Genomic DNA, 12,733 nt, shown 5'->3' with positions numbered 1-12,733 from the left:
TCTGCCTCTCTTATTTGATTTTTAAAGTCCTTTTTGAGCTCTTCCAAGAAGGCTTTTTGATCTTGAGACCAATTCACATTCCCCTTTGAGACTTCACATATAGGTATTTTGACAGTATTGTCCTCTTCTGAGTTTGTGTTTTGGTCTTCCCTGTCGCCATGGTAGCTTTCAATGGTCAGGGTTCTTTTCTGCTTATTACTCATTTTGAGCCTATTTCATGACTTTTAAAGTTGCGTTCTGTTCCTGGGGCACGGGAAGAACTATCCCAAGCTTCTTGTGCTGGGGGCCAGGGGCCTCATCACTAGCTTTCTGCTTTGGAGCCTCTAGGGCTCAAAGTTCGTTCATTGTGCTGGGGTAGCCTGGCCTAGTCGTGCCTGTTATATAAGGGATTTCTCTGCCTGGCAGTTTGCCTTCTGCTGGGGGTCTCACTGCTGACCTGCTGTGCTACTAGCCTGCTAAGCCAGGACCGAAGGACCTCAGCTGCTGGTTTGTGCTATGCTTAAGAGCCTCCCGATGGATTACCTGGCCACCATCTATGCTGGGCTGTGCTCCCCTTTTACCCAAGTGAGATGGACCTTTCTTGAAGTTCTTCTAAGTCAAGGAGTTTAGCTACTAAGGGCAGAAGAGAAATAGCAGTTATGGAAGAATCAAGTGAGGTTTTTTTCAGGGTGGAGAAGACATGGGCATATCTGTAGGTAGTAGTTAAGGAATGAGCCAGTAGGCAGAGAGGGAGTTGAAAATAACTGATAGGATGGGGAGAGAGCTGTCTGTTGGAGGAATAAGATGGAATTAGATCGCTTGAAGGAGGAGATGGTAACAGACGGAATCAGAGTGATATGAGTTGAGGAAGAGGGAGCTCATGGTGAATGACCTCAATTTTTTTCTGTAAAATATGAGGCAGGTTCTAAAAGAGAAGGAAGGGGGAGCCATAGGAAGTTTGAAGAGGGATGAAAAGGTTTGGAAGAGCTACCTACTTTGGAGAGTGGGACAGTGAGGTATAATAGGATTGCCTCATGGCAATGTTGTGTAACATAAATTTGTAGTGGACCCAGTCAGAATGGTTGTGTGGCTTTTCTAAACTTTTTTTCCACAGCATGTGTGGAGGAGTGAAGATGACAAATGGCTTGGCTAGGCATGACGAGTGATATGCTAAAGGGGTTAGGGATTCAGAAGAGTGTAGAGTGTAGAGTTGAACTGGTTCGCCAGTGAGTCAGGATGAAAAGAGGAGAGGGTAGTTAGTGCAGAGGAGATGGCCTGAGAGAGAACTGAAGGGTCAAGGGAGTGAATGAAGAATAGGGTTTTATGAGGGAAGGCAAAAGGAAGTGTGAAAAGCCATTAGATTTTGGTCAAGTAAGGGGATTTCAGAATTCTTGAACATGGAGGTGGTACATTTGTATATATGGGGTGAGAAATAGTGAGGAGTTTTAAGTTGCAAGCTTTGATGGCAAGATCAAGGGCATGACTATCTGAAGTACAGGTTATGGGAAGTGAATAGGCTGAGAAACTGAATGGTTCATAGAATAACAAAATAACTTTTGTGTTTCTATCTTGCATCTCTAGGAAACTTGGCAGCTCCAAAGTTCATCTAAAGAGCATTTAGTTAATTGTGGTCCATTTGTTGGTAGATAGTATTTTCCAATTTCTAAAACAATAGCATTATAAATTTTTTATTTAAAAATTAGCCTTTTCATATATGTAACAGCACAACAACAAAAAAAAGGATTGTACCTAAAACTGCATCTCTATATGGAGTTTGCTTTTCTTTTAAAATATATAATAAATGTAACTTAACAACTTCTTTTTTTTGTTGTTTTGGTTTTTTTTCCTGAATAGAATTTTATTTTCCAAAACATATGTTAAAACAAATTTTGACATCAATTTTTTAAAACTTTGTGTTCCAACTTCTTTTCCTCCCTCCCTTCCCCCCCCCCCCAACTCAAGCAATTCAATATAAGTTATACATGAAAAGTCATCGAAAACATCCCCACATTAGCTAGGCTGTGAGAGAAAACAGATAAAAAACAAAACTTCAGATTAAGGAATTGTCAAAAAAAAAAATGTGTTTCCATCTGTTTTCAGATATCATTAGTTCTTTCTCTGTAGATGAATTGTAATTTTTATAAATCCTTCAGGGTTATATTGGATCATTGCCTTGCTGAAAATAACCATGTGCTTCCCAACAGATCATCTTACACTACTGCTGTTATTTTGTATATATAGTACATTTCACTCTGCTTCAATTCATGTAGGTCTTTCCAGGTTTTTCTGATAGCATCCTGTTCATTATAACTTTTATATAGTACCTTAAACTTGACAAAGAATTTTCTTCACAATAGCCCAGCAAAGTAGGTACCATACATTTTGCCATTATAATCAATCATCATAACTATTTCCCTCCATACTATTCCCTTCCCATGATATTTACTCTATTTTCTATCTACTTTTACCCTATTCTTCCTCAAAAATATTTTACTTCTGACTGACCCCTCCCCCGCTCTGCCCTCCCTTCTTTCACCCTTCCCTCCTTATCCTCTTCCCCTTCTACTTTCCTGTAGGGTTAAATAGATTACTCCTCCCAATTGGGTGTGAATGTTATTCCCTCCTTGAGCCCACTCTGATGAGATTAAGGTCTTTGAACTAATTCTGTGTTCTAAATTTTTCTTCCTCCCTCTTCAACCATCCCTATGAAATCAAGCATTTCAATATGTCATACTTGTACAGTTATGTAGAACATCTTCACCTTCCTTGAAAGTGTTTTGCTTTTTGCTGCTCTCTCCCCCAATCTGCCCTTCCCTCCTTCCCCTCTTCTCCACCCCCCTTATCTCCTTCCCCTCCAACTTTCTCTCAGGGCAAAAATATATTACTATAACTACTTGAGTATGTATGTTATTCCCTCTTTGAGCCAATTCTGATGATAATAAGGTTCACTCACTCCCCCACTCCTTCCCCCTCTTCCCCTCTCCTCCACAAGCTTTTTTCTTGTTTCCTTCATATGAACTACCTCTCCCCTCCCCCCTCCCCCAGTCCATTTTTCCTACCCCTCAACCCTATTTTAAAGATATCATCATGGGTTAGCTAGGTGGCACAGTGGACAAAGCACCAGCCCTGGATCCAGGAGGCCCTGAGCCCAAATCCAGCCCCAGACATAGGACACCCCAACCTGTTTGCCCCACAAAGAACAAGAATAAGCAAAAAAATAAATGCTTTACAGATATCATCCCTTCATATTCAGTTCAGACCTGTGTCTTCTGTGTATTCCTTACTGGGAAATTTCTTATGAGTTCAAAGTATTATCTTCCCATGTAGGAATGTAAACAGTTTATTATTTTAATATCCCTCATGATTTGTTTTTCCTGTTTACCTTTTTATGCTTCTCCAGAGTCTTGTATTTGAAAGTCAAATTTTCTATTCAGTTCAGGTCTTTTCATCACAAATGCCTGAAAGTCCTCTTTTTTAATTGAAGTCCAATTTTTTCCTCTGAAAGATTATACTCAGTTTTGTTGGGTACATGATTCTTGGCTGTAGTCCCAGTTCCTTTGTCCTCTGGAATATTATATTCCATGCCCTTGGGTCCTTTAATGTAGATGCTGCCAGATCTTGTTTTATCTTTATTGTAGCTCCACAGTATCTGAATTCCTTTTTTTCTAGCTGCTTGCAATATTTTCTCCTTGACCTGGGATCTCTGGAATTTGACTATAATATTCCTGGATCTTTTTCTTTTGGGATCTCTTTCAGGAGGTGATTGGTGGATTCTTTCAATTTCTATTTTACCTTCTGTTTCTAGAATATCAGGACAATTTTCCCTGACAATCTCTTGAAAGATGCTGCCTAAACTCTTACTTTGGTCATGGTTTTCAGGTTGTCTAATGATTTTCAAATTATGTCTCTTGGATCTATTTTCCAGGTCAGCTGTCTTTCCAAGGAGATATTTCATGTTGCCCTCTTTTTTTATTCATTTGGATTTGCTTTACTATGTCTTGGTTTCTCATAAAGTCACTAGTTTCCATTTGTTCAATCCTAATTCTTAGGCAATACTTTTCTTCAGAGAGCTTTTTTATCTCCTTTTCCAAGAGCTTTTCAAGCTCTTTTTTCTCATGATTCTCCTGCATCACTCTCATTTCTCTTTCCATTCTTTCTTTTACCTATAAATCTTCCTTCTATCCCTCCTACTTTCTTTTCAAAGTCCCTTTTGAGCGCTTCCATGGCCTGAGACCAATTCATATTTTTCTTGGAAGCTTTGGATGTAGGGGCCCTGAGGTTGCTCTCCTCTTCTGAGGATGCACCTTGATCTTCATTGTTGCTAAAGAAACTTTTGATAATTCTCAACTTTCTTTGCTTGCTCATCTTGCCATCTTTTACTTGACTTCTAACTCCCTCTTACAGTGGGGCCCGAATTCCAAGCTACACTGTCCCAAGCTTCAGAGGGTCCCAGGTGTTTTGGTTTGAGGGAGGGCAGGTTTTTCTCTCTCCTGGCCTGTTCTCTGGTGCAAAGATAACCTCAAGCCAACTTGCTAATTAAGAAGCCAGCATAACTATGTGTTCTATGGATCTTAGCTTTGATGAGCCCATGCCCCTCCCCAACCTGGGCCTCCCACCACTTAGGATTTCTTCCTAGTTCCCTGCTGAATTCCCCCTTAGGTCCCACAGACACCCCTGTATTCCCTCCCCCATCCCCCCCCACCAGCCGTTCAGTCCTCTCACCCAATCATAAGCTTAGTTCCAGAAGACACTGGTGCTGCAGCTGACTTGGAGGCTCAGGTCTAAGTTCCTCTTGTGCAGCGTGTCTGGGGTCTGTGTCGGTGCAATTGCAGGGTTGGACTCTGCTCACAGCCCAGTACTGCCCCCTTTAATCCGGAAAATAATCTCAGCCCATCTTTCTGTGGGTTATTGCTATTTTGGGGGTAATTGTGTCAGGAGCATTGTGCGTTTAATGTCTTTCCTCCTCCATCTTCGCTCTGCCCCTCAAAATACCAACTTACAACTTCCAAAGCTGTTTTGCTTGTCTGTGAATCCCTGTGGCCTTCCTTCTGCTCACTCTTTTTTTTTTCTTCTGCTCTTGTAAGAAATTTTTTTAAGTGTTTCAATAACTTTGTTTTTTCCTACCTTCTCCTTACCAATCCCACCTGCTCCCAGTGGAAAAATAAAAATAAAAACAAAACACTTGTAACAAATATTTATAGTTAAGCAAAACAAATTCCTTCACTGACCATGTATGAAAATAGATATTCTATTCTTTTCTTTTCTTTTTTTCTTTTTTTCTTTTTTTTTAGTGAGGCAATTGGGGTTAAGTGACTTGCCCAGGGTCACACAGCTACTAAGTGTTAAATGTCTGAGGCCGGATTTGAACTCAGGTACTCCTGACTCCAAGGCCGGTGCTTTATCCACTGCGCCACCTAGCTGCCCCGGATATTCTATTCTTTATCTTGAGTCTTATCACCTTTCTTTTCAGGAGTAGGTAGCATGCTTCATTCAGGTCCTGTAGACATATGGCCTGTTATTGCATTGACCTGAGTTCTTACATCTTTCCAAATTTTTTTTCTTTACAATGTTGTTGTCAGAGTATAAATTGTTCTCCTGGTTCTACTTATGTCATTCTACATATATTCATACCAAATCTTCCCAAGTTTCTTTGAAACAAATCCTGCCACTATAAAAATTAAAAGCCAATGGGGGCAGCTAGGTGGTGCAGCGGATAGAGCACTGGACCTGGATTCAGGAGGACCAGAGTTCAAATCCACCCTCAGACACTTGACACTTACTAGCTATGTGACCCTGGGCAAGTCACTTAACCCTCATTGTCCCACAAAACAAACAAACAACAACAAAAAACCCAGAAAAACAAAAACTAAAAGCCAATGATGTTTACCTTCCTTCACTGGCTTTCTGAGATATCCAGAATAGAAACTTTGCAAACAGTACTAATGTGGAAATTTTTGGTTTTGTTTTTACATTCTGTATTTATGCTTCATGGAATCAGAGTCTTAGCTCTAATCCAACTTTCTATCCCATGTATGCATCCATTCTCTCTGAGAGATAGTCATTCAGCCCTGCTTGAACACTTCCAGTGATGAGCTCATCTTCCAAGACAGTTACATTTTTTTTAAGTTCCAATTATTAGTTCTTATATTGAAAAGAAGGTTGCTTCCATATAATTTCCACCAAATTCTGTCCTTTATATATGGACCGATTGCTTCTTCTTCCCAATAACAACCCTTGAGGTATTTGATGACAACTATCCTGTTCCCCTCTCAACCAAGTCTTCTATTAAAAACTCTAATTGTTAGGTTCTCTCCCCTCAAACTATTCTCTGATTTTAATAATAATATTCTTAAGGCTTGCCTTACATATTGGTGTCTTTCTAATTTCAAGAACACAGCAAAATTGTACTTCACATATATTTGTTGTATTCTTCATCCCCAAAGTATATTAAGCACAACTTGGTGAATTTCATTTTGAAGTGGATTCATTGGATTTCTCTGAGTGAATCATGCCATTCAAATTAATTCTGAACCCTACGGGTTAGTGGAAATGTTCATCTAAGTGCTGAGCCATTTATTGTGTATTTTTCTTCATATCTACCTTCCCCCGCCCCGCTTTGTTTTTTGACAGTGCCGTGATGTGAGAACCAGAGAGGTTGGAATCCAGGAAATTCATCATAAAGTGAGGCCATATCAGGTTAGTTTCTTGAATTTACAAACATTTTTTTTCCTTTTCTTAAGATAATTGTCAGACCCAGGTTCATGCCAATGGACCTGGTTGACTGATAGGTGGTAAGCCAAGAATAAGGGAGTGGTTTAGATGTGAGCTTGGGCATCAGAACCAAGATTAATTTAAGAAGACTAGAGTTTGAAAGAGGTTAGTTCTCTGAGAGTTAGATCTATCCATCAGAATAATTTCTCCTAAAAAGCTGTCAGAGCAGGAGTTAGGGAATAAAAGCAGAAACAGAAGGTTGGTTGTTGTCTCACCACTTGCCTGAAAGGGACTGGAGGTTTTTCTCCTTCTACCCTGGGTTGTGGGTATATTGGCATTGAGAATGTAGAGATTCTTTAATGGTTTGGGGCCGAATTCATCAGTTAGTAAGTCCATGTCCTCAGAAACTCCTGAGGGAAGTGGTTATGGTTCTCTAGAACTGTGTTTTTCTGTATTTCTTATAGTCTAGTGTCAGAGCCATCTCCTGGCCTTGAGGATCCACCATTTGGGGTCTGTGACAATTACATATGGCATGTGTGAAATTACATTCTTAGGCACTTGAGCAGCACTGATGCCCATGAAGTAGATTTGGACATTCCCCTTTTGTCCTACTTTTGGTTTTGTGATCTTCAGCACAGCTACACTTTACTGTGCAGATTTCCAAGTTTACAGAAAGGATAACTTGAGAAATTGATCCTTTGCTTGATAAGTGATTATAAAAAGTTACTATGAGTACAACCTTAGCTCAACATGGAAGCACAAATTGAAAGTGTAAGGTTTTTTCATTAGCATAAAAAGCTTTGAAAGGATCATAAGAAATATTTAAAAGATTATAAACAAATACCTCTTAAATCCATTTTTTAAAAGTAGTTTTATTGTTGCCTTTTGTTTTTATACCACATCATTTCACCATAATCACCCCTCTGCACTGTCTTGTGACCCCCCCCCAAAAAAAAATTAAGCAAAGACAAGTAACAGAATAACTGCCTCTTAGAATATATTCTGTGTGACACATCCATAGATGCCAGCCCAGCTCTTTATTGAGAGGAGGAAAGGTTTCCTTAGTTCTCCAGAATTGATATTTTTCATTAAAATTCATCATAGCTCAATTGTTTTGGGGGGGCTTCACTTTTTATATTTAGTCATTGGGTTTAGAGTTCTCTTGATTAGTCTTCCCTCTGAAGCCATTCTTTTTTTTTTCAACTGCTATGCCAAGGTGTGCCACTATTGTATGAAGGATTTCCACATGTATAATGGAACCATTCCCTTTTTTGAGCTTTATTTTATAGATTCCTGCCAAGCACTTCTTATCATAGTTTATACTTATTTGTACTCTGAAATAAACTAGAAGCAGGACCTGCCAAGAAAACCAATTTTTTTTTTTAATATGACAGTACAGAATAAACAGATTAAAACAGTGGAGTGCCTCACTAAAACTTTTACTTGCTAGGACTTAGAGGATTCTCAAGTATACTTGATTCAAAATTCTTTTCCAAAGTGAATACAAAACTCCCTAAAAGAACCTTTCCTCTAGAATAAAGTTATCCCTTTACAATTGAAGATGAGCTTCTCTCCATGCCAATTTTATATCTTTCAGAAAAAAACCAAACATATTTCACTGTGTTTACTGATAATTTAGCATTTTCTCTTTAAATATGTGGTTTTTAAAGTTTACTACCTTCCTAAAAGTCATTTGTATTATGTCTCTGGGCCACAATGTCTCATAGGGAAATGTCTTAGTAGGAAAATGTTGCATTTGTAGAACTTCATTTCAAAGACAAGTTTTTAGGGAATCATTAGATGCTTATTGGCTAAATGAAGAATTAGTTATATAATATATGAATCTGTTCCTCAGCAACTCTTTTGGGTATGTACAGTTGTATTTTTTATATCACAGTTATACTTTTAGAAATATATGTTACTGGTAACAAATCTTAAGCATCTATTTTCTTTTAGGCTGTACTCTCTACAAAAGTTGCCTTTCTACAATTTTTTGCATACTTTCCCCATATTAAGATAGTCTTCCTGTCCTTAAGACACTTATTATGTAAGGGAGAAAGGTTTTTTGTTTTTTTTTTTTTAATACAGTTTAATGTTTTCAGAGTCTTGTGCTTAAATAAAAATTTTTAGTCTTAGTAAGATTTACCTGTCAGGGATGATTAAGTTATTTCATAAGTGAGGAAACATAGTAAGAATATAAATGACTAAAATTTCATGTTGACTCCTCAGGCAGAACAGGAATTAATTCTTCCTCAGTTTGTTAAGCCTGCCATTTTATTTTTGAACATTGGCTTCTTTTCTCCTTCTCCAAAACAGAGATAGTAATATATTCGCTGCTTTCCATTTGAACAAATGAGGTAAAATTTAGGTTGACCAAAGTAAATACAATGAAAATAATATCATTATTTTAAATCATCATCTTCCTTTTCTTCGATATCTAGTCAAATATTGGCATTTCATATAAAGTTCCAATTTATAGTAACCTAGAAAGTTTGAAAAGAGCTGTCTTGAAATTATAACTGCTTTTAAAAATGTTTTATTGATACCTTTTGTTTTTACATGTCATTTTCATATACATATATATATATATATATATATATATATATATATACACACACGCACCCTGTGAGCTTACCCTGTAACAAAGAAAACAATTGAAACCAACCAACAATGCAACCATGTGTGACAGTGTTTGCAACATCCTACAATCTTAGTTCCCTTTCTCCATCAAAAAGAGGGAGGTATCTTATCTTTTTTATAGGACAAAATTAGTCATTACAGTTGTACAGAATTCAACTAACTAGATGCTTTTTTTTTAAGAAAGGGGGCTGTAATGTGTAGTTTTACAAGTTGATATTAAAAATAAGAGCTTTTAAATCAAGGAACAGCTTAGGATCATTAAGAGTGCTACATCAAATATGTGGAAGATCAAAAAAGATCATCTGGAAATTTTGAATAACTACAAAGAAAAAATGGTAAGAGAATACAAGTTAAAACAACCCTGAGGTTTCACCTCATGCCACGCAAATTGGCAAATGTGGCAAAAGTTGGTATCTGTTGTATGGTCTGTTGGAAGAAAAGTTCATCAATTCACTGTTGATGGAGCTGTGCAATGGTCCAGTCATTCTGGATCATTTGGAATTGTGCAAAAGAAATCATTGCTTTTTCCATTTCCTCTGATCTAACACTCTTAGTACTGAGCCATCCTTCAAGGAGGTCAGAGATCCAGTATGTATCAAAATAGTCATGGCAACACTCTTTAGGGCTAAAAAGAATTGGAAACAAAGCAAGTGCCCATTTATAAGAAAATAACTCAAAAAATTCACATAGAATATAAAAATGGGGGTATGGTATTATATAGTAAGAAATGATGAACATGAGGGATTAAGAGAAACACTGGAAAATGTGTATGAACCGACATAGAGTGAAATAAGCAGAACAGAGAACAATCAATATATATGACCACAAGAGTAGAAAAGATCACTAAAAGGAAACTGAAATCTGACTAATTGAAAAAAACACTAGTGATGCTCCAAGGGAACAGATCATGAAATAAACCTCCCCCTCATTGCAGAGAGGAGCACCAGATTTGAGACTAAAGCTATTCATTGTGTCTACTGTTAGATGCTGTCACAGTGTTATATGCGTCTCTTTTTCAAAAGAGAAAGATGGTCAGGTGGCAAAAGTTAAGCATTACCGATAAATTGCCCATGTGCTCCACTGTTTTTCCTTTGGTGTCCATATTTAGTGGGCCCCCTCCCTCTAGTTAAATTATAGGAGGACATGGTTAAAAGTCCACTGGATGGACTGGATGGAGGGAATGTTGTCATCAGTGATAACATATCCATTTGAGATCTCATTTCCGAGACCTTATAGTGTCTAAAGGTGGGATGCAATCAGCACATTGTCATCTATAAACAGAAGCATCTGAATAATTCACTTCAGTCAACAAACCTATTTTGTGCCTAATGGGTGCAAGGTTGTGCCAGGCTCCAGGAATACACTGACAAAGGTGAAATAGCCCCATCCCTCAAGGAGCCTTCAGACTACTGGGAGAATACATATAGTTAGATAAGTAAACGTTGTAATTTGAGATGTGAGACAACACAGAAAACCTCTGGTGATTTTTTTTTAATTTTCTGAGAATTTAATGCTTATAATCTTCATCTTCCTCCATAATGTTTTACAAATAGATTTACTTTAATCTGGTGTAGCCCTTGCCTTCCAGGTCTCTGCTTGCCAAGGAGACCAAATCTTGGCAAGACTGAGAGTTTCTGAGCTGTTTTAGCCTTCTTAATTTGGTTTTACCTTGGTTAAACTTCTTTAGGAAAGGTGATTAAGTTAACATCTTTATACTTTTATTCGTTTACCAATTTTCAGTCATCAGTTTGTTATTTAAGCTGTTAGGTTGAAACTTAAAAGCTATGTCTTCTCTTCTTTATCTTTTCAACTTGGTTATGATTTCTGACCTTTGTTCTATCTAATCAATGACCTGACTGCAAACAGAAGAACAAATTCCCACATTGGTTCTAGGAACATTTCATTAAACGTTTTTTAAAAAATACTTTGTCCTGTCCTTTTCCTTAAAGTTGGCAAAGGTCAAACTGTACATACAACTTTTTTTTTCTTACTAATTTTATTGTAACAATAGTATACTCGCATGTCCCACATAATAGTACTCCAACCAACATCATTTCTCAGTATCTTCATTAATATAGTTTATTAGCCAAACCTCTCCCTATACAGTTTTAATACCTCCGCCATATTTGCCATTCATTCAGTCTCCCATATACAACATAATGTTCCTATGGAAATAGATGTTCCCTGTAAACAATGTTTTATTTTATGTCATGTTTCCAAGAAGTCAGCAAGCATTTATTAAGCACCTATTATGTACCAGGGATACAAAGAAAGGCAAAAAACAGTCCATGCTCTCAAGAAGCTCACAGTTTTATGAGGAAGACAACATGTCAACAGCTATTTACAGACAAAATAGATACAGGATAAATTGTAGATAATATCAACAGAAGACACTAAGATTAAGGAGGATTAAAAAAGGCTTCTTGCAGAAGGTGAGATTTTAGCTGAGACTTAAAGGAAGCCAGGAGGTAGAAAGGAGGAGGAAAAGAATTCTAGTCATGGGGATTTGGCCTGGATTTGGGAGATGATATGTCTTTTATGAGAAATAACAAGGAGGCCTTTGTCACTGGATTATACAATATGTGGAGGGGAATAAAGAATAAGAAGATAGGAAAAGTAGAAATGAGCTTTTATGAAGGGTTTTGAAAGCCTGGAGGTAATAGGGAGCCACAGGAGTTTATTGAATAGGAAGGTGACATAGTCAGATCTGCACTTGAGGACGATCAATATGACACCTGAGAGGAAGAAGAACTGGAGTTGGGAGGGACTTAAGGCAGGCAGACCCTCCAGCAAGATATTACAGTAGTCCAGGTATGAGGTGATGAGGGCCTGCACCTGGGTGACAGGGTCAGAGAAAAGGGGGCATATATATAAGAGATGTTGCAAAGGTAGAAAAGAGGGAACTTGGCAACTGATTGGGTGTGGTCATTCAGAGTGGAGAGATGAGGGTGACACCTACCTAGGTTGTGAACCTGGATGATTGGCAGGATGGTGATACTCTTTAACAGTGATAGGGAAGATAGGAGGAGGGGAGGTTTGTGGGGTAAAGATAATGAGCTCAGTTTGGGATATATTGAGTTAAAGCTATCTGAAGCATTCAGTTTGAGATGCTCAATAGGTTGTTGGTGATGTGAGACTGCAGGGAGGGACAAATAGATCTGAGAATCATCTGAATAAATATGATACTTGGATCCATGGGAGCCGATGAGATCAAGTGAAAAACAAAGAACCAAAAAATACTGGCTATGTCTCCACTTATTTACCCAGCTTTCTGTTCTACTTTGGCTAAGGAAGAAGCTTGCCCTCTAAAAAGGCCTTCCCCCCCACCCCCCAATGATTAGATATGACCCTTGAAGGGTATTCCAAGGATTTCATGCCATTTGTGTCACTTAAAAAAACTTGA

At 38.0% G+C, this 12,733-nt stretch overlaps 1 protein-coding gene across 1 annotated transcript in view; it reads left to right on the top strand.

Annotated features, from left to right (window-relative positions):
• Window positions 1-12,733, top strand: part of ELP3 (elongator acetyltransferase complex subunit 3) — a 97,712-nt gene that overhangs the window by 54,005 nt on the left and 30,974 nt on the right. The window contains exon 12 of the mRNA XM_043989788.1: window positions 6,610-6,675. Within this exon, the coding sequence (XP_043845723.1) occupies window positions 6,610-6,675 (66 nt within the window). The remainder of the gene's footprint in view (window positions 1-6,609; window positions 6,676-12,733) is intronic.

Source organism: Dromiciops gliroides, chromosome 2, assembly GCF_019393635.1.
Source record: "Dromiciops gliroides isolate mDroGli1 chromosome 2, mDroGli1.pri, whole genome shotgun sequence".
NCBI classification, from domain to species: Eukaryota; Metazoa; Chordata; class Mammalia; order Microbiotheria; family Microbiotheriidae; genus Dromiciops; species Dromiciops gliroides.
This window is presented reverse-complemented; position numbering and strand designations above follow the sequence as displayed.